Source organism: Microtus pennsylvanicus, chromosome 4 (genome assembly GCF_037038515.1).
Source record: "Microtus pennsylvanicus isolate mMicPen1 chromosome 4, mMicPen1.hap1, whole genome shotgun sequence".
NCBI classification, from domain to species: domain Eukaryota; kingdom Metazoa; phylum Chordata; class Mammalia; order Rodentia; family Cricetidae; genus Microtus; species Microtus pennsylvanicus.
This window is the reverse complement of record NC_134582.1, coordinates 31115121-31138226: the sequence shown is the minus strand read 5'-3', so window position 1 is coordinate 31138226 and position 23106 is coordinate 31115121. Positions and strand designations below refer to the sequence as shown.

The 23106-nt window shown below is 43.7% G+C and overlaps 1 protein-coding gene across 1 annotated transcript; it reads right to left on the bottom strand.

Moving 5' to 3' along the window:
• Positions 1-1238: 1238 nt before the first annotated feature.
• Positions 1239-15211, bottom strand: Ppic (peptidylprolyl isomerase C). The gene is made up of 5 exons (XM_075968660.1): positions 15010-15211; positions 8781-8894; positions 8262-8355; positions 5898-6082; positions 1239-2023 (listed from the first exon to the last, which is right to left on the bottom strand). The coding sequence occupies exons 1-5, from the start codon at positions 15124-15126 to the stop codon at positions 1895-1897; spliced, it is 639 nt and encodes a 212-aa protein (XP_075824775.1). The 5' UTR covers positions 15127-15211; the 3' UTR covers positions 1239-1894.
• Between the last annotated feature and the right edge of the window lie 7895 nt (positions 15212-23106).

Genomic DNA, 23106 nt, shown 5'->3' with positions numbered 1-23106 from the left:
TGCTAACTTCATCCCTCTAGGGATTCACAGGAAGCAGATCTAAGGGGGTTTCCCACCCAACCCTAGTCACACACACATTATCTTCATCTCTCTCATCTCTATGTTTGCTGAACTTCCATCTTCTCCACTAGAATGTCAACTGCAGGAGACTATTTCTCTTTGTCCATATCCCAAAGGTCAAACTAAGGTCTGACACAGTCTGTTACAGCAAAGCCCCACGATAAATATTTATTGTAAAAAATATGAGCAAACTATTCCCCAAGCATGTCATATATGTAACAATACCATATGCAGCAGCATCAAGGGTACTTTCTTCTGATTCTTCAGAACTTTTTAAAATCCTTTTTTTAATTTTTTTTTTTTTTAGATTTCTTTATGTGTGTTTTGCCTGTATGCATGTGTGTGTACCATATTCAGGCCTTGAGTCTATAGAGGCCAGAAGAGGGTGCTGGAGGCCCTGGAACTGGAGTTACAGACAGTTGTGAACTGCCAAGTGAGCGGGCTTCTTGGTAAGAATAAGTGTTCTCAACTTCTGAGCCATCTCTCCACTTCCCCTACTTCCATCTTTTGCTGAGATGATGAGACTGCTTTGGCTCCTCATTGCCTGGCAGGATTCTGTTTCCATCTAACCAGAGCTTGGCTTCAGATATCACACAGCCCTAAGACTGTACTGTCTAATTTCATTAAATATAGCCCGAATCTAGACTCACACTATCAACTAAGATTCCATAGCAACTGGACTCCAGACAAGTCTAAACCTGTGATTTTTCTAACCTTTGTGCCATGACCTCCCACAGGAGGGTCATATGCCAGATATTTACATTATGATTCATAACAGTAGCAAAATTACAGTTTTTTTTGCAATGAAACAATGTTATGGTTGGGGGTCACTACAGCATGAGGAACTGTATTATAGGGTTGCAGCATTAGGAAGACTGAGAACCACTGGCCTAAAGGTTAAGTAAAAATTAGTGAGTGATTAGCTTCTGTGTTTGGGATGTAGGTTCTGTGCCCCATCTCCAGTGCTCTTCCAAAGGGTCCAGGTTCAATTTCTACATACATATGGCAGCTCAGGCAGGCTCTATAACTGTCAATAACTCCAGCACCAGGCAGGGGATCTAGTAGCCTCTTCTAGACTTCATTGGTACTGCATACATATGCTGCACAGATATACACGCAGACAAAACATCCATTATATATAAAAATTGAAAAACTAAATAAAAGTCTTACAAAAGAGCCAATTTATATAAAAAGCATTTAATATAAAGAACATCACAGCACATAAATGCTGATGACATACAACATGTGATATTCCTCAAGTTTCCCTTTACCTGTCAAGAATTATTTGAATGAAGAATGCTAAGCATCACTGTAGCTACCTTTCTCAAACAAACCTTCCGGATCACTGAACATGGAGATTACAAGGAAATGAGTAGAACTAAACAAATAAACAACCATATTCTGAAAAATAAATAGCCAATACAAAGTTTTTTTGATTTAAGCATAGCACCATTGAAAAGGAAGGATATGTTGTTTCAGTTTATAGCACCTGAGTGGATGATATGCCAAAATCCATGCACAATAAACTTTGGTTGATTTTTATAGTTGTTGGCATGGTGTTTTTGAAACAGAACTAGACTAGATTCAAACTCACTATTTAGCAAAGACTGGCCCTGAATCCCTAATCCTCCTGCCTCTACCTCCCAAATGCTGGGGTTACAGGTGTTTGCCAGGACATCTGGCTGTGTGGTTGATTTTTAAATTTTTGTGGCAATCTGAACTGGGAGATAAAAGAGCACAACTGTAAGCAACTAAGGAGTCAAAAGACAGGTAGCAGCTGGCAGATGCACACACGGACCAGCCAGAGTGTGTTCCCTGTTTTCCGACATTTCTGTCACCAGTCAGGAACCTCGACCACAAAGGGCGTCTTCACGTCTATCTTGCCACTGTTCACGATGGTGCAGTCAGTGAGCGGGCGGTCATGGTCATCCGTGGCTTGAAGTTCTATGGAGTGTACCACACTCTGGAAAGAGAAAAACAGAGGTGTGGCTCATGTGGGGTCAGCGGCTATGACAATTCACAGGAATAGCCAGTCCAACTCCAGAAGGACAAATGAGAGACACTTGTTGCTATTGCGCTTTTGAAACAGGATCTCGACTATCAGGCTGGCCCTAGAGCTCAGGACATAGCTGAGGGTGACCTTGATCTTTTGATAGCCCTGCTTTCACCTCCCAAATTCTGGGATGACCAATGAGCACCGCCATAACAGGTTGAAGAGGTACAATGGGTCAAATCCAGCCTTTCCTATATGTTCAGTAAGTACTCTAGCAACCGAGCCACATCCCCAGCCCTGGGACATATGTGTTATCATTCTAAAACCGTGCAAATAACTCTAGCATTCTCCTTATCTGCTACTATCACTCTTCAAAATAGTGCCACTGGGCATGGAGCACATAAGAGACAATCCTCAGATTTTATATATATATATGCCATGATATAGATATACATGTATATATGTGTTGTGCATGTAATAAATATGTGTATAAGATATATGTATATGTACATACGTGTTATATATGTGATATATGTTATATATGTATTGCACACACATGTATGTGCACATTATATATACTCTATCAGTCCACTCAGAGAGATAAAGGCACTTGTTTCTTAGAAACTCAGATCATATCTATTTCCCCATTTTTTAATAATAAACATGTTACATTTGACTTAGCTAGTCTTATAAATCCGTAACTCTAGTAGAAGATACTTCTATTTAACTGCTATAATCCACTGTAATTATTAGCATGGCATCGGGGTTGGTTTTAGCTCTACCTTAACTCTCATCCAGCCTTGTCAATGCAGGCCAGAAAGTATTTGTGAAAGCAGCCTAGGCTCTGACTTTACTTATTTAGAGGTGACCTAAGCCATTTGTCTAGTGGTTGAATTTGCCATGGATGTAATTTAATCCCAAATTGTAGGGGCCCTGGAGGGCTTCTCAAGCCCATGAGCCTAAGGGTCACTTTGAAGGAAGGAGGACATTGGGACCAAGAAAGTCATTTCTGATGATTTCTCCAGCAGGCAGCTCAGTTCCCAGCCTTGGGTTGGGTAAAATCAGGACAGCAATGGAAGTGTAAGAACCACAGCTAGGGAGGCGCTCTGCACACTCAGATGACACAAAGCACCCAGGAAAGCAAAGCAAAGGGCTAAGGGAAGCCAGGGTCAGTGTGCTGCTTTGTGTTTCAACTTGACACAAACGAGTCTCCTAGGAAAAGGAAACCTCAACCGAGGAACTGCGGGCATTGGTAGGCATGTCTGTGGGACCTTTTCTTTGTTGATGGTTGATGTGGGAGTGTCCAGCTCACTATGGGTAGGACCACTCTGGGCAGCTGATCCTGGATGTATAAGAAAGCAGGCTGAGCAAGCCATGGAGAGCAAGCCAGTAAGCAGCATTCCTCCACGGCCTCTGCTTCAGCTCCCTGGATGATGAACTATAAGTTGGAAGTCTGATAAATTCTGTGTTGGCTAGTTTTTTTTGCCAACTTGGCACAAGCTAGAGTCACGGAAGGGGAGAGCTTCAGTTGAGAAAATACCTCTATAAGATCTGGCTTTAGGGTGTTTCCTTAAGAGGTGATTGATGTGGGAGGGCCCATACCATTATGGGTGGTGCTATCCCTGGGTTGGTGTTTGTAGGTTCTATAAAAAAGCAGTCTGAGCAAGCCATGGGGAGCAAGCCTGTAAGCAGCGCCTCTCCATGGTTTCTGCATCAGCTCCTGCCTCCAGGTTCCTGTAGTGATGAACGGTGATGGGCAAGTGTAAGGCAAATAACCCTTTCCACCCCAAACTTGCTTTTTTTCATGGTGTTTCAACAAAACAAACCCTAAGTAAGACAAATCCTTCCTCCCCAAGTTGCTTTAATCAGTGTTTCATCACAGCAACAGGGAAGCTAACCAGGATACCTGGACATTTGGCAGACCCTGAGAGAGCAGCTCCGGGCAGCTGTAGGAGAAACCCTGAGAGATGCAAAGAGTGAGGCTGTTCAGAAATGGGTTAGGAATTGGCTCTCCTTGTTATTTTTCAGTGAATAACTAGCAATGTAGATATGGATCCTCTTAATAATTTCTGGTTATTATAACCTATATCTTTATGTATGTGACTTAGTATGTGGACAGACTCATGAGTTCAGGATTTTTTTTCAAGACAGGGTTTCTCTGTAGCCTTGACTGTCTTGGAACTCACTCAAATCCAGAGATCTTCTGCCTCTGGAGTGCTGGGATAAAATGCAAATGCCACAACCACATGGCTCAGGATTTTTTTTAAAAAAATATTTCTTCATTTACTTATTATTGAACCAAATCTTGCTTTTAACCCAGGCTGGCTCAGGACTTTCTTTCTAGCACAGCTAGTTTTGAAATCACAATCCTTCTGCCTCTCCTCTTAAGTACTGGAATTACTGTCATGCATCATTATACCTGACTATAATATTTTAATTTAATTTAATTTCTGAGACAGGGTCTCACTATGTATCTCTCTGTCTGACCTGGGATTCACTATGTAGACAAGGGTGGCCTCAATTTCAAGATCTGCTTGCCTCTGCCTCTTCAGTACTGCGATTAAAGTTGTGTACCACCTGCAGGCTAATACTTTAATTGTAGTAAGAAACATGTGACAAAAATTTGCCATCAATCCCTTTTTAAGGACTATTGTGTAGCAGTATAGTCTATACCAAAACATTGCCATTCTAAAGGTAGGCTTCTTAAGATTCAGGAATAAACAATTCACAACTCTCAGAAAGTCCCTGAAATTTACAAAATTCACAAGGTACCTCCCCCAAGTTATATAAGGAATAAAGATTTCCATGGGCAAAGGGGCAGTTGAATTTCTGAGGGGCATGCATAGAACTCCAAAGTTGTAGCTTTTTTAGGTAGCCATCCATGCTGGGATGAGTTTTTCAGTGATGGAGCTGCCTTTGCATCAACCATGTTCCTGTAAGTAACCTCTCCCCTAGACTGCTATAAGAAACCCCAATAAACTCGTTGGTTTACCAAGCTGGACTTTGGTAGAGTCACTTCATTGGTTTGTCATCAGTGATCTATCATGAGTGAACAGATGTTTGTCCATATCTTTCCAAGAAAAGTCCCAAAACGAAGACATAGCTCGGTAGTGGTCATACGCATGCAGCCAGAAGCTTTGTCAGCTTGTAAAACTGGACTCTGTATTCATTAAATACCTCTCTTTCCCCACCCCTGACAGCTGTCAGCTTTTTTTCTATTCTTATAGACATGACTACTCTAAATATCTCATATAATTAAACTCATACACATTTGTCTTTTTTCAAATTGTGTGTGAATAGATAGATTGATTAACAGAAAGATCATATATATATATTCATGGTTGTTATAGCATGCATTTAAACGTTCTTTTTAATATCAAATAATATTTCATTGGATGCATATTTAGTCCCTGGTTTATTTGGTTGCATTTCTTAAATTAACGGAAGTACCTAACTTCTTCACTGTCTGCTTTAATGCCTCTAGCAATTAAAATTCCATGCCATATGTAACTTGTTCACCTTCAAAAACTCTAGTCACAGCCAGGCAGTGGGTGGTGCACGCCTTTAATCCCAGCACTTAGGAAGCAGAGGCAGGTGGATCCCTGTGAGTTCGAGGCCAGCCTGGTCTACAGAGCAAGTTCCAGGAGAGCCAAGGCTACACAGAGAAACCCTGTTCTGAGCCCCGCCCCCCAAAAAAGAGCAACAATAAAACAACAACAAAAAACTCTAGTTACCATAAAAGGCTATCTAATAACACACTTGAAGATTCAATGAATTACTGAAGGTCTCCTCATATTTAAATATAAAGCTTTATAAAAGAGGAAAAAAGGATATATCAAATTACCATCCCATCCAGGACTTTTCCAAATACAACATGCTTGCCATCCAACCAGGTGGGCTTAGTCAAGGTGATGAAGAACTGGGAGCCATTGGTGTCGGGGCCAGCATTGGCCATGCTGACCCATCCAATCCCATAGTGCTTCAGTTTGAAGTTCTCATCAGGAAATGTCTCACCATAGATGCTCACCCCTGGAGGAGGCCAAGCAAGGAGGGACAAAAGCAAATGTTAGAAGCAAACCCTTCAGAAAAACTTAGGTTGTTCGTTCGTGTAATCAGTTAATAGCATCCCACAGGTGATAGGAATGAGGATAGGCAAGCCCATAAAGTGAATGGGTAGGAGAAAAGCGACCCATTAAGGAAATAGGCACCAGGGTCTGAACTCAACCAAAGGAGGCCCTTTATATGGCATAAGATGAAAGTACCTGGGGCCTCAAGCCAAAAATTGACCAGAATAAGTCAGTGATTTTATTTTGAAGAAAAGATGGCGTCTAAAAGCAGGGTAGAAAGGTGGCTGAGCCATCCTGGTGGTTCTGCTCCCATGTCCGCACCCAACCAGGTAACGAAGCACTGAGTGCATACATTGCCTTAACCCCACAACAGACTTTCTCAGGCCCGGTTTTTGCTGGGAAAGAGAAAAAAAAAAAAAAAACACGGGCAAATATCAGAGCAGAATTGCAACGTCTGGCTCTCTGACTGTAAGCCTACTGCTCCCTTATCTCTGTCACCCAAGGGCCTGTCCTGCCTACCGCTTCTTCCAACGGTCTATTTGTCCAGTGATTGTCAACCTCAAAATCCTGCCTCAGCGAGAAGTAACAGAGGTGGAATTAAAACCGAGAATTTTAAAGCTGATTGGCTAGGACATAGGAGAAGGCTTGAAGATAGCTCTGCCCACAGAAAGGCCTAGGCTAAATGGTCCAAAACTTCCTCTCTTTCAAACTCAGAAAATTTTAATCTAAGACACCCCCCCCCACACACACACACACACATACACATGCAGGGAAGGCAAAGAATAGAATAAGATAGAAAAGAGGGTCACTGTTCCTGCTGACCGCTGGTCAGAGGCGGGTGCGGAGTGGGAGCACTGCTGCTGGAGCCAGCTGCAGAGCTGCCCGAGAGCAGGTGTTGCAGCAGCTGGGTGCTCCTCGGCATGGTTCTCAGCAGATCTTAGCCTGGAGGAACCTGAGTGCGTGTCACATCCTGTGCCAATCTGATAAGATTTTTTTCTTCTTCTGTGACGCTGGCGATTGGCATGCCAGGCAAGTGCTCTACCTCTGAGCAACATCCCCGGCCTTTGTATTTCCACAAGAACTAAAGCTCAACCTTCAAAATGTGTATAGCAAATCCAAGAGTTAAATGGCAATACTTTTCAAAAAAATAAATAAGCCATTGCAAAAAAAAAAGTAAAGTTCAAAATAATACCTGAAAATAGCCTAAATGCTTCTTCGAAACGTCATCCACTAATATCTACCAAATCCAGCATTTAATTCTGAAGTAGATTTAAGTTCTGTCTAGATGCATGGATGGATGTACTCACTGGAGGGAAAACACTCCCCGGAAGGAGCCGATGATGACCCTTGGAGAGATAACAGTGTAGTTTAAAACTAAAAACAAAAGTATTTGTCTTTTATTGAACTTTGCTTATAAAACTTAGTTTGTATTATATTTGTTGATGGCTCAGCTACGACTTCAACATTTCTTTCATTCTTAAAAGGACCAACAATAAAAGAAAGCAATTTTGATAGAAGAGGCAAAATTTAACCACGATCTACCACCCACATGCCAGGGCTGTCCTTCTGGCTCCTTCTCCTCCACACCCACACCGGCTGCTGGCTGTCACACCAGTGCAGGCACGCCTTTGCTTTAGTTCTCCCTCTCTGTGGCAAACATTTGTCTATCCTCTATACTGAGAGAAAGATCTTTTTAATGCCTGCAAAGTATCCTGCTAAATGACTCTCTTTCTACTGTGTAAAGACCGTGAAAATCGAGTCCTCCTGCTCAGCCTCAGGAGCACCTCCCTTGTTCATATCTGCTAGGATTCTGGTGGCAGGGCTCTACAGCTCCATCCTCCCTAAAGACCTGGAATGGGAGTCAGGCACGGTGGTGTATGCCTTTAATCCTAGCACTCAAGAGGCAGAGACAGGCAGATCTCTGAGTTAGAGGCAAGCCTGATCTACAGAGTACATTCCAGGACAGCCAAAGCTACACAGAAAAACCCTATCCCCAAAACAGAAACAAGCAAAGAAGAAAGAAAGAAAACAAAGGATTGGAATGGGCTTATGTTTTCGTACCATAATTGTGAGGTTCTCCAATTATGAGCTTAGGTTCCAGCTTGGCAAATGGGAAAAGAGAAAGAGAAAGACCATGTTACCTCCGGTGCCATCTCTAGCCGTGAAGTCCCCTCCTTGAATCATGAAGTCCTTGATGACGCGATGGAAGATGCTTCCTTTATACCCGTAGCCTTTCTAAAGAGATAGTTGCAATTGAATACACAAGTAGAAATAATAACCCTCATTGAAAGATGAATAGTGCTTATCTGAAAGTGAGAACATCTGAGCAAAACATCCACAGAACTTGCCTCTGTTCTAGCAATTATATACAAAGGAAAGTTTATCATTAGCTGTCCAAAATAACTGAAATATAGGAATCAACTACAAAGGGGAATAAGTAGAAAAGGAGCAGTCAGTACTTTAACCTGGTGTTTTCTACTCTCCTTTTCTAGAAGCCTAAGGACACTGAGTGGTTGAATAATTATAAGAAAACAAAAGTCTAAGGTGTCCCACACTCATCTGATATATTAATTCTCATTTTTCTGGAAGACATCATTGCATCTTGTCTAAAGGAAGATCCGCACGTGTGCTAAGTTACAGTCAATAAGGCTGGGACAGACCTCTCCTGTTGCCAGAGTCACAAAGTTCTCCACCGTCTTGGGTACCACTTTTCCAAAGAGGCCAATCACAATTCTACCCACATCTTTGTCTCCAATCTTCACATCAAAGAAGACCTGTGGGAAATTGAGATGCAGAGTAGAAGGTCACCACATGAAAAAGACGGAAGTTTGAGCTAAGTCAAAATTAAATCTTAAAATTGGCCCCTATAGGAAAGCCTGTCCATCAGTGTCTTGTGAGAGTCACGAAGCCTGCGGCCAGTTAGCAGTGCTGACACAACACTGTGCAAGCAGGTCATTCCCAAAGATTCACTCAACAAACATTTACCGGACACCACCTACGAGTCGAGCATGAGCTAAGTACTGAGAAAGCTTGATTCAGTATGGCCAGAGTTAGCTCGCAAAGTCTTCAGGCCATTATTCCCCTCGACATTTTCCCTTAGCAAAGCACAGCTCTGCTTTCCCCCCTTCCTGTTTTGTGGATGAAGATTAGAACAGAGAATATTGCTCTTCTTTTTATTCTTGGCAGGAGGAAAAAAAAACACTTAAGAGGAGCTGAAGCCTAGCTATCCAAATTCATCTTTTGTCATTTTGAACACTGATGAGTCCTTAGCAGACATCTGCTGTCAAGGGAACGGCCAAAGACCATGAAACACAGCAGCAGTCCTTCGGCAGGCTTGCCACTCACATCCAAGAGAGCAAGACACCAGGTCCCCAGCAGAACAGGCAACCTACAAAGCTATTGTCCTATAAACTTCAACACTGGATTCGGGTGTCCGGTTCCCGTGGTCACCCAAGTAGAATTTGTTCTTCCGCTGTCATCTTAGAACAAAGAAAGATAACACAGCTAGAAGTGCACACGTCACATTTTTTTTTTCCAGATTAAACCTTAAAAGTTCTCTTGGAGTTCTTTTTCAAAACCGTTTCACCTGGAAGGAAATTACACACACTTGGCTTCACAAATCACTATGTTCGGATGATTTGGAGACAGGAGGCTTGAAAAGGCCACAGAGTCAAAGGTCATTCCATTAGCAAGTTTAGATTATACGAGCCCATTTACTGTTTGAATGGGTAAAAAAAGACATTCAAGGGTGGCTTTAAAAAAATATTAGAAGGGTTGTCAAAGAAAAAAGACGCCTTGCAAATCTAGAAAAATCACTAGGTAAAGACTGTCAAACTCAGCTCAAGGCAAGGGCTCCTGCCAATATATCAGAAGTCCTGTCACGGGCTGATGTGATATTTCGTGCTTTGTGTGGCATTGACATTTCCATGTGGCCAAAACAGCCACCGTTTTATTATATTAATATACAAGAGCTTTCCTGAAAGCATTGAAGACTTGGCTCTTCATGTGAGGTATGGCAGAAGAGAACCACCCGTATGGCTTGAGGACAAAAGGCCACCTCAGCACAGGTGAGCCTGGCAGTGAGAAGTGGTTTCTCGGAGGGGTTTCCCTGCCCCAGTGAGAAAGGAATGTGGGCAATAACAGAACAGCTCTGCCAGAGATCCAGGGGTGTAATTTTGAAGAGACAACCAGAAAGACACATGCAAAGCCTTCCCGACTTTTAAAATACAGGACCAAATTCTTAGAAAGCAACAAGGAAGGCAGTTGCAGGGGATGAAAGACCCATTACCCATATCTGCAATGAGAATCCCATTTTCACGCACGGCTCTATTCGTATGTCTCTTAATTTTTTTTTTCTCAATTGTCCTGCCCTTCGACTCCACGAAGACACTATAAGGAATCACATCCGAATGCTCCCAACTCTAATGGAAATGGCAGATTCCAAGCTTGTCTAGCCAACAAATAGCTATTAAATACTTCCCTACAAGGCAGTCCCTGCACACTGTCCTAATGCAGCAGCTAAGAAACGGGATACCCGGTGCAGTGGGAGGTAGAGGAAGAGATCTGTGTGAGGTTGAGGCCAGCAAGTTCCAGGTCTCAAAATAAAAATTTAAAAAAGAAAAGTAAAAAAAAAAAATGACCACAGTTGGCACAAGACAGCATGTGAGCTATGCCCAAGAACACTGTCTGTGAAGTTTTGGAGGGCAGGACAGGTTGGGAGAGGGCACCACGGAGGACGGGGAGAAAAGCATGGAAGGAGGCAGCGGGCTCAGGGACAAGACTGGGCATATACCTCAGCTGGCACTCCTTCCTGGAGCCAGGACAGCCAGGCAAGACCCACATCTGCAGAGCATCAGGGCCGCCTTTCTCATGGCTGGGGCGGGTTCCATGCCAGTTCCGTGGGGCTGAGGACAGATGCCTCTCTCAGGGGTCCTGCTTTGCCTGAGTGAGGCTTTGGGAAGGGGCCTCACATGGAGCCCAAAGAGAATCTGGACACTCCATAGCAGCTCAAGAGTGAGGGTCTCCGGAACCGGAAGGTTGGCTGAGATGGCGTCTCCGTGTGCTTTACCACCTCGTGTAATTAATCCCCAGCCCACCTGCTATCACTAATTCACAGATGAGGACGTGGGGAGGAGGGAGGTTGACCGGCCTGGGCTTTGCAGCTAGGAGTGTGAGCATTAGGAGTTCAAACCAAGGTCCCCTCTTATTAATCTGTGACCTCTCACTATGGCACCTCCAGAATAGAAACTGTCCTTTCTGATTCTCAGATCTCAGTTCGATGCCAACAGAAAGCAGACAAGCATAGACCACTGGATAACTCAGTGTCACCACACAGGAGGGGAGCTAGGTGCCAGGCAGGCAAACCTTTCCTTCCACAGGAATTGTCTCTGACTTTGCTGAAGCCCTTTAGGAATATAATCCAAGCTGGACGAGGAAGAACTACAAAGGTCCCTCTCCCCAAGAAAGAGAAAACACACATAGAAATGATGTGGGTTTTTGTTTTGTTTTGTTTTTAAATAGGAAGCTGGTCCTTATAAGGCAAATCAGATGAAGTGTCATGGGAAGGGATGAAGGTTGGTGGCGGGATAGGGACTGGAGTGGGCTCCTTGGAAAAGTTGGCACTTGGTTTCCACGCCATACTTAGTAGGTAGGTGCTGCAGACACTTCTGATTCCTGGGTGTTGCCCTGAAAGTCATTTGAAAATTATGGGACACTGACAGTGTAAGGAGGGATGGGGGCTCCCAAAGCCTGACCAAGTGCCTGTAGGAGCAATCCTGTGTAGATCTATTTTCAGATTCACCCAAGAAGACACCAAGTTCGAAATGGTTAAACCCAATTCCTCTACTAAATGGCGATGGGACCTTCAGTAAGTTAAAATTGAGCTGTATACCTCATCTATTAGATGGGTGACATTTGCTTTCTAGCTTAGGCTGTCGCACTAGGATTCAGGGATGAACAACACTGAAAAGTGACCTCACAAATGAGGGACCACAAACTAGACACTTACCTACTTTATCACACTTCATCTGCAAAAGTCCATAATATGCAGAGAGATACGTACCCTCCAAATATACACATAATAATCAAGAGTTATCATTTCTGTATACTTTCTACAGAGGAAACAAAGTCTCAGACAGTAGATAACTTGCCCAAAGTGCCTTGGCCAGCATCCCATGACCACTACTTCCCGACATGATTAAAAGTGGGAAAGGGCGGTGTCATTTTTATGCATTCTGTGCTGGCTTGTGCAGAAACCCCGTGCCATCCGCTGGAAGGTGTATTCTGAGCGGAGAATCCAGAGCCCACACCAGAGCACCAGCGAGACAGGAGACTGCAAGGACCGAAATGGAGGCACATTTCCCACTGTGTGTGTGTGGGGGGGGGGGGCAGCACCGCATGCCTCATACAGATTCCTAGCTTTAAATAAAGTCATAGTGAGAGAAAGGACCATGGGCGAGACAACATAGGATAGTCACAGTCTGCTAGCCTACATTTCTTTTCTAATGTCTCTATTTTCTATTATACTGAATCGTTCTAAGGTATTATAAAAGGAACTCAAGAGTTCCGATTAATGTAGATCAGTGTGAGGTTCACCTACATACACCTCTGTCCGTCAGAGCTCAGGAAGCTTGGTAAAAAAGAAGAAAATAGGTGACCGTCCTGAAAGTAGAGCCCAAGTCCCAGTGACAGTGCTGCAGAAGTCAGGATGGTCCCACATGCCCTGAAGCCATGGTTTTTTTCTTGTGCAGGCTTTCTTCTCTTCCCCTGGCTGCCCAGGAGATGTCAAAGTAGCCAGGCACTGCCGCAAAGACTGCCATGGCCTTGCTCTAAGTGGCTCTCTGGGTGAAATGCTCCCAGGGTCACAGAGACATGCACTGGACAATCATCCCTGGTTAATCTGAAGTGCACATCTACTTGGGCATCATGCTCCTTCCCTCACTACCCTACACCCCTTTTCATCTAAGCTTTCACTGACTCCTGTTAATTATGTCTCCCATGTCTACTTCAAGCTCCTTGTTCCCCATTCCCTAAATCATCACCCTGATCCAAGCCGCCATCTGGAGTCTAGCACGGAGCCCCGAATGGCGTCTATGTTCACCCTCCGAAGTGATCATAGAAATTTATAGCATATATGCAATTATGCCTTTTCTGTGTGCAATCCCCACCCGCCACTTTACCTGAGAGCAGTGATTTGAAACCTGTGGATCACCGCCCTTTGGAAGGAGGTGTCAAATGACATTCTCACAGGGGTGGCATATCAGATATTGACATTACAATTTATAACAGTAGCAAAATTACAGTTACAAAGTTGCAACGAAATTAATGTTATGGGTGGAGGTCACCCCAGCATGAGGACCTGTGTTAAAGGGTTGCAGCGTTAGCAAGGTTGAGAACCACTGCCCTAGAGTAAGACCCAAGTCCTGTGGATGATGACCATGATCAACGGTCACACAGAGCCATTCCTTCTCAGGCTATTGAAGCCTTTCTGTTACTCACTCATCCAAGCTCATCACCCGGTCATTTTGCCTTCAGTCCCGCACCCCCCCCCCCCAAAAAAAACCCAAACTGTCCTTTCGGCATGCTCTGAGCCAAGAAAGGATTTCCCCCTCGGAGACCTTTGCACAAGCAATTCCCGTTGGCACCTCAACCTTTGTCAGATTGGTTTTTCTTCACCACTCAGGTGTTTTTAAATGGTGCCCAACCTATATTAGGTTCACTCCCTTCAACATTTCATAGTTCATATGTATTTTATGTATGCGGTTTTATCTGAAATAGTATCTGCAGACCGAATAAATCTGTGCTAGCTGTGTGTGTGGCTTACACACGTCAGCTTTCCAGTGTAGAGACCTAACAGATCAAAGGGGCTGCCTGAGGATGGATGTTACTCTAATCATGCTGGCTTTCGGGTCTCAGGGGAGTGGCACTGGAGGCTGGGCTTACTTCTCTCTCCTTGCTGGTTCTTTGGTTGAGTCTGCCATGGAAGATTTAAACCTTCTTCTAGTCCTGAGGTATCATTTTCAGTGGCAAATCGGGCCGGTCATTAAGACCACTTTCTGCTGGTCCCACCCCATTCCTGGACACGGTCATTACTCCACCACTGCAGCCCCTCCCTCCCTTTCTCCGAGGGTCTTTTCTTTCTCTCCTATCCTCGGGTAAAACAGGCCGAAATAGAACTTCAGCAGTGGACACTGTATGGACTAAATTTCTCGCGATTCCCTTAAGATTCAACTATTGCCTTGTCATGCCTGCTCAGGGCTCAATCCAGGCCTACCACAAAGTTTAAAACTGCACTTTCCTCTTGGAGGGTGACAGTAGGAAATAGGGGAGGAGAACGGGTCTCCTCTGAGCCAGGACCCAGACTCTCCCCAGCGAGTGACGTCCTAGTCGGCGCCCGGCTCCCGGCCTCCCCTCCTCAGCCTGTCCCCTCCCCTCAAATTCTTCCAGCTTTGTTCCACACCCAGGCCACGCCAAGGAAGTACTCCAGCAACTTCCCTTCTAGCAAAAAGGGAACTTGTCCCGGCTGCTCACGATGGACCCTACCGGATGACAAGTTCAGACAACCAGCGGCTGGGACGGTGGGAGTTGGCCCTGTAGCCCGAGTGGCCCGAGTGTTTGCACCATTAGACGTCCCACCCCCCTCCCGCTTGACGCGTGGCCCCCTCTAACCTCCTCCAGTCCCAGCCAGCCTCAAATCCCAGTTAGTCCCTTCTCTAGTCCCTACGCCCGAGTTCCCTCCAGCCCCAGACAGCATCCTCCCCCCACCCCCAAATTCCCCGCAGTTCCCCGGCCGAGGGCCCCTCCTCTCCAGCCCTGCCATAGCGGTCCGGTCGCCTAAGCGCCCTGGTGCCTGAACCGCAGGAGGAGAAGTTGCAATAGCCGCAGGATCACCTTGGCCGTCACCGAGGGACCTCGCTTTCGGACGCCTGAGGACCCAGAAGAAGACACTAGCGCGCCGAGCCCCAGGCAGAGCACAGTGGCCAGCAGCAGACGGGGACCCAGGATCATAGTGAGCGGAGGAAGTGGCTGCGGTGGCACCGGCGCAACCTTGGGCTCCCGGACTGTGGCCGGACTCTGGGGCGCCTGCGCCTGCGCGGGTTGGGTAGGGAGGGTGGTGGCTCCGGGCAGGGCGGGGAACCCGGGGCGCGCTCCTCCCAAGTTCAAACCCGTGGCCGGAATTGGGGTCTCTGAGGGCGCGACTTGGTGGGGGACGCCACCGGGCAAAGAGAGCCGGGCGGGGTCGCGGGGCCCATGGCAAAGAGCCGGCTACACGACTCCTTTGGAGCCTGGAAGCCCTGGCACCTCTCCGTCCTTCGTGTATTTCTGGAAGGGCTGCAACCTTTGGCAGAGTCATTTGAAGATCTTTTGGAGTCGCAGGATTCAATCTTCTGGAAAAATTTAGCGAGATCGAGGCATTTTGTGCGGGCACTGACTCCGTGGTCTTATCCGCAGTTTTCTGAGTAGTCCTTACACAGGCCCAGAAAGAGTTCTTCTGTACGAAAAAAGTACTCAAACTGGGCTTTGAGGAGTAGCTGTAGGATTGTTGTTGTTGTTGTTGTTACAATCTTACGAATTACATTTAGGAAAATTAATGGCGTGGAGAAAGTCTCAATGCTTTTTTTAAATAAAAAAATTCAAGTTGCAAAATCACATTGAAAGTCTGATCTTAACTCTGAAAATAAATATAAACAGCACTTTAAAAATGGCAGTGAGAGGGCTGGGTGTGTGGCTCAGTTGGCATAGTGCTTGCCTGGCAGGCAGGAAGTGGTGGACCGGATCCCTAGTACAACATAAACTGGGTGGGGCCGCGCAAGCCCTGTAATCTCAGCACTTGAGAGGCAGAGGCTAGCACGTCAGAAATTAAAGTTTATTCACATCATCCTTGGAGACATAGCATGTTCCAGGCCAGTCTGGACTACATGAGACTAGAGGGGACAGAGACAGTTACAATAGCTGTGGTCTTTGTTTTCTCTGTAGTTATCTTATTCCTCAGATGTTCCCCAATGAGGATATACGTATTTCATGGCCTGGAGAAAGGGTTATTTTAAATCACGACATTTTGGCTGGGCATGGTTGTGCATGCTTTTGATCCCACCATTCGGGAGATAGGTGGATTTCTGTGAGTTCGAGGCCAGCCTACCTGGTCTACAAAACAAGTTCCATTATACAGAGAAACATTGTCTCAAAATAAATAAATAAATAAATAAAACAATAAACAAACAAACAAATAAATAAGAACAAAACACTGCATTTTGAAGTATAAATTCAGAAGAATGTTTTAGTCTAATATAATATCACTAAAATTAAATTTTAAATTACTAGTACATCTTCCTCCCCCTACCAAATTTAGGGCTAATGCCATGAATTGCAAACCTGGACTGCCTTTGGAATTTGGAAATCTAAGAGTAATCTAAAGACACCGGAAGGATTTCTTATAGACAGGAGGTGTAGCTGCTGCGCTTTAAGGTGGAGCAGAACACCACGGAATCATTTTTCCCATTGGGTCCATTGAGAACCACCTAGGTGTTTTCTCCTCGCCCCACCCCAAGAAGGAATCCCCACTGAGGAACAAGGCTACCTGTGTGAGACAGACCCTGTTGGGTGACTATATATATTTATTCTGTGCTCATCACTGTCTCTCTTATCTGAAGCAAACGCCGCCCCAGAAACGGGGATCGTAGCTGATTCTATTCCCCCAATGACTCAGGTCTAGCCCTCTGCCTAGAACAGAATGATGAATATTGACCGATGTTTGTGAGGTGATTGGTGTGTCTATTTCTCTGCCACGACCCTACCACCCCCAGGCAAAGAAATACTCTCTAGAAAGGCCATCGGCTCTTTAGAAACCCTTTCATGCACCTCCTTTCTTTCATTAACACTTTTTTTCCTTTCAAAACTTGTTGCAGTCTTGACTTCTTACCCACTTTAACTAAACTTTTTTAAAAACTAAACTTTTTACAGGTTTAGTTTCAATTTTGTACCAGCGGGTCTTATAGTAGACTTTTTTTTTTTGCTTCGATTTTTGTTTGTGAAATTCTTCAGTGTTTTCGCATGTTATTTTGCTGCCAAGTGCCAAGTAGGGATAACTCATTCTTTTAAAATTTTCTATTTTTTTATTCTTAAACTATGTATATGTGTGGATCTCTTTGTGAGTATGTACAACGTGGGGTGTGGCATTTGTGTGCCCCCCATATATAAAAGAATTAAATACAATGTAAAGCAAAAATGATGCGTTGAAGTTCCAAGTACTTATAAATGTGACTTTATTTGGGAATATCTTCGCCAGTGTAATCAATATTAAGGCAAGGTCATGGTGAGTAGACTGTACCTGCTGTCACGTGACGGGGGTCCTGATGAAAAGAGGAGAAACACAGGCCTCAAGTAGTGAGGATGGGAGTGAAGACTGGAATCTTGACTCCACAGGCAAGAAACACCAGAGTCGGCTGATACCCACAAAATCTAAGTGGCAAGGAAGAACCCAGAACCCTCCTGGCGGCATTGGGATTCCAGACTCTAACTTCCAAAACTGTGAGGCCATTTAGTTCTCTCGTTTAACTGACTCAACTTGGGTTACCTTGTCACCCAGGTCTAGGAAATACACATCTTTGTCTTGGCTCCAAACCCAGAAAGCTTTTTTGTTTCTCCATTAATTATGATATTTGCTAAAGATTCTTTCAGGGTACATGTTTTTTTTAAATCAGATTAATAAAACTACTTTCTAACCCTAATTATTATTATTGGGGGGAGTTTTGTTGCTGTTTTGCTCCTGAATTTAGTTTGAATTTTATTGGCATCATATATTAAAATCAAGTGAAGCAATCGATTGAATTTCCCTTGTGATGAATTATGTTGATTTTCAAATTGTTACCAAATTTTGATTTCTGGGTGAATGCTTCCAACATGTGTAATATTAGCTCTTTTTTTTTTACATATTAGTAGATGTGGTTTACTGAAATTTTTTAATTAACAAAAAACTTACTAAGAACTTGGAAAAAAGAAATATCTTTTCCCTTCAGGATAAACACAAGAAAGTATGGTTCTGGCTTTCCAATTTAGACTACACTGCTTATCCCCTTGCCCTTTTGGTGTTAATATCCAAATCTGCTAATCTTATTTGTACACGTTATATGTAGCAAAGGACAAGAACATATTAACTGGACATAGATGGGGAAACGTGGATTAGGGATAGGAGCCATGGATAACAGTAATCTTTTGGGGACTGTGGTAATTTAATTAGCCCCTATAATCTCATAAAGAGTGGAGTAGGAATGTGTGACCTTGTTAGGGAAAGTGTGGCACCGTTGGGGCAGGCTTTGAGGTTTCCTACGCTCAGGATACTGCCCAGTGTCTCAGGCCATTTCCTGTTCCCTTCAAGATGTAAAAAGGAACATTCTCAACTCCAGCACCCCCTCTGTCTGCACCCTGCCATACTCCCTGTCCTGATGATAATGGACTGAACTCTGAAACTGTAATCGAGCTACCAATTAAATGTTTTCTTTGTAAGAGTTGCCATGGTCATGGTGTCTCTTCACAGCAATAAAAACTCTGACAGGGGCTTATGATTAAATGTGTTGATTGGGTCTAGAAAGGAAAAAAAAAGAGTCCTGACAATCCCCAGCTCATATATTGTAATAACATAACAGCTCACGTATTACAATAGCAGGACACCATGTTTGATTATGTAGTTCAGCTCTTAGCAATCTTAGTGTTACCCAGAAGTGTTCACACCCGAGCTCTCTCAGCCACCAGCCAGAGTAGATGCAGGATGTCAAAGGTGTTTCAAAGCTGGCGTGTGCGGACAGCATTAAAGAGCAGCTTGCCAGTGAGTAACCCAAACAGCACGAAGTGGGAGGTACTTAGCTTCTGTGGAATGTCTGCTGCACGCAAGGCACACACACACACATTGCATATGCTTCCCAGAAAAACCATGAGAAAGGAAAAAATTATTGCTAGAGACTTCTGAAAACGAAGAATCGAAGTCCATCAGAAATGTTCATGTTCTTCTATGACGTTCAAGTATGATGGATGTAGGAGGAGCTGCTTGTTCGTCCCTGCCACCCAGATCCGAAATAACCACACAGAAACTGTATTAATTTAAACACTGCTTGGCCCATTAGCTCTAGCTTCTTATTGGCTAACTCCTATATTAATTTAACCCGTTTCTATTAATCTGTATATTGCCACATGTCAGTGGCTTACTGGCAAAGATTCGGCACGTCTGACTCTGGCAGTAGCTTCATAGCGTCTCTCTGGCTCTACCCTTCTTTCTCCCAGCATTCAGTCCAGTCTTCCCTGCCTGTCTAAGTTCTGCCCTATCAACAGGCCAAGACAGTTTCTTTATTCATTCATGGTAATCACAGCACACAGAGGGGACTCCCACATCAAATGGAGATTTCACAGATGACAGACTTTCCAAGAATGTGGTCAAAATGACTCACTGAGGAACATGAATGTGTGGTTGGATTTCTGCATGCTACGTGAGAAGTGGGAAGGACAGGTAAAGCCATATCACAACCTAAATGAAATGGAAGGTTGATTAGAGGTGGATTTTATTCCAAAAACCAAAGGAAATGTTTTCATGTAAAGGAACCCAGACCTGGTACTCGGAAGCCATGGTGCTTCCTTGCTCTGACTGCATTGATATGAGCCCTAGAAATGTCTTCCCTGACAGTCCAGGCAACCCTGTTTTTAATTCTTTAGAGACAATCTGTTATTAAATTGATCTGTGTATTTATGTTCTGTCCTATTCACTGTTATTTACCGTTCACCAAGGCTGCCAACTTTTAAACAGTCTTGGTATAAATGTTTGTTCCCAAACCTTTGCTGATAGAAGTGTTTTATGTAACAGTTATAGAGTCCATTAACATGAAGGACTGAAACACAAAAAGAAACCATGCAGATTTATAAGCGTGTGCAGTGCCCTCACCAGAGACACAGAAATAATAAATCCCGAGTCAAAGGAACATTCTCGAAGCTACCATTACAGATTTATCTACTTCAAAACCTGTTTTGTGGAATTGAATCATAGTATACATTACATTTAAAAGGTAAGATACAAATCGCCTCCTCTTGGTAATGTCTTCTCATGATAATAACAAAAGCCTCACTGTTGTTGAAGAGAGAAATTCTGCTTCAAATCATTTGTCATTCACTTTCTTCACAGAAATTGCCTGAATAATTTTTTTATCTGAATTTGGAAAACTCAAATTATCAGTATTAAATAATAGTAAAATGCTTCTAGCACTATACTTTCACAAAATTTATTATTATTATTATTATTATTATTATTATTATTATTATTATTATTATTATTATATAGTAGTAGTAAATACCCAATCCTAAGGTCCATTGCTGGTCAGGACAGCAATCTAGAGGCCAGATTTCTCTTGGTTGCACCTTCAGATATAATTAGTATCGTCAGAAGCCTCCCCACCCCCATCCCCAAGAAAAAAGTTGGCCGACCAAAAGGGTGGCATCCGTCTCCTCGTTAAAACATCAGGCTGACAAAGTCCATGTGCCCTTGTGCTTCAGAAAGTCACAGCTCTTTTAAACACTGGCATTCTTATCATTTTGTGTGCTCTGTCCTGGCCACCGGCTGACAGGGGCTGCGGATTTCTCATGGGGTATCTTTACCCCATCTGGCGATAAGTGAGTCTCTGTTAGGATTCTGGTGTAGGCTGCTGTTGGAGAAAGCAAGCTGATAGTGCATATTTGGAATTGTTGCAGAAACTCTGCCTTCTCCTCTTGATTTGTTGTTGTTGCTGCTGTTGTTGTTGTTGTTTTGGGTTTTTAACTTTGCTTTCGACTTCGTATTTGAAGCTAAGTTAGGGGCTACTGATCTTCCAGGAAGAGATGATGGGGGGGTTCAAGTGTCAGTTTAATATACTTTCCTTGAAGAAAAAGGCGCTCATCGTAAATCCAGCTGCGACCACTATCATATGGATAATCCATGGCCATAAAATTGGAGTCAACTGTAAGAGGAGCTGCAGCTCACTGTTTTCACATCAACCTTTGCAAGCTTATAAATTATTTTAGGAGTGGAAACAAAAATCTTAATTGCTTTTTAAACATGCAGCTGTGGCTGAGGGGCTATTGTAGTAACTCTTGGGCAGATTTGCTTTTCCTGCATGTCTGTAATATTGTGTTTAATTCATGTTAGTTCTGGAAGGCAAACAGGAGAAACGTTTCTGTCTCCACCCCCACCCTACCCGTTCCCCCCCCCCCGCCCCCCCTGCCACCGCCAAAATAGATACTGTTGATGTTTTGTTGTTTTTCTTTTCATTCTTTCTACTATCCTAAGTCTCATCCAACTTTGTATTTAATGTTTTATTAAAATTAACTTAATATAATGCTTTGGGTTATCTATTATGGTGAAGTATAAACTCTGAACAACCATGGTTTTTTGAAGATGTTAAGTGAAAAACTTGAAAGATCCTCTTTTCTGCAATGACAAAGTTGCTCAAAAGGAAAGTTTTTTTCCCAAAGTTTGCAAATAATACATAGTGGTTTTAAGTATAGGAACTGTACTGAGCTTGAAAGGATAGCGGGGCTTTACTGGGGAAGAATGGAAAGATTCCCTCACTTCTCAGGTGGGCAACAATGTTGCCTACCAGCTCCTGGGGCACCTGGCTTGGTAGAAGCCTCACTGTACCGGTGCTGTGTACACAGAGCACTGCCTGCAGCCCCCAGAACCAGCACTGAATGTCAAAGGTCTGGCCTGCAGCATCCATCCTGCTTCCAGTCTCTATCCTTAACTACATCATTGCAGGACTAGCTCCAGCCTAGCTTCAGCTTGCCTTTTGGATAACAACAGATAAAGCCACAGAGAAGTGAAGTAATCCATGCAGAACTGGCTCTGTTGCCAGGCAAGGGTCTGGAGAAAAATGCCCACTTTCCTTCCCAGGTGATTCTGGAGCCTCTCGTTACCTTCTAGAACTGCTTAGCACCGGGAACCAAAGTTAGCCTGAGTTAAAGAATGCGAATGTGTGAATGTTCTTAACCAGAGATCAGCATCTCTACCGCCCTTTCCCCTTGGGACACACATACCCATTGGAATGACTCTGAAAAATCTCTTACGTTTCCATCCTTGAGAACAGGAAATGACAGAAAATGGGAACGTGAAAACTCTCAATAACAGGACTCAAAAAAAAAATTCTGCGCTCATATAGATCTGGGAATTTTAAACCCTTGGTGGCTAGAAGGTCTTTATAAAGATTTTCTTATATAATTATGTAATTTCTTATATAATTTTTTAAATTATAGTTTTAAAAGGCACAACATTAAGTTATTAAGTCCATCACGAAGACTTGCAAACAATTCTTATTAAAATTCCCTGTCTTCCTGGGCCAGAAGGATGGGTCAGTGGCTAAAGGCACCTGCCACCAAGTTTGATGACCTGAGTCCAACCCTCAAAAATACAGCCCCCAATACAGAAATGAATATATAAATAAATGTAAAAAGTAAATTCCTGCCTTTAACTTTATGACAGTTATTACATAATTCTTTTCATTATTTCACACCGAAGTTATAAAGCAACAAGAAAGGCTAAATCATGATGATACTTGTGTTGTCCTTATTGAGCAGATGGAAACGGACCATTGGATTACTATGTTAGCTCTCTCTTACTCCATTTCTTCTATTGTATCAAAATACTTGAAACTGGGTAATGTATGCATGACAGGTATTTATTTCTCACAGTTCTTGAGGCTGGTCACTAGCAGGCTTCCTGTGTGGCCTTCTTGCTGTGTGGCTCAGAGGACAGAAAGCAGCAACTGTCTACACCCCTTGCATAAGGTCAGTGGGCCCACCCAACCAAAATGGTTCCATGTCTCCATACGCTAGTCAATGTGTGAATTTTGGGGATACACCTTCAGATCACAGTAGGCACTGAATGCTTATCTGTCCCTGTTCTAGATTTACCCATGTAGTACCAAAATAGCCATCACCCCCTGATCCAGCCCCCACCCCATCCTGGTATCCATTTCTTTT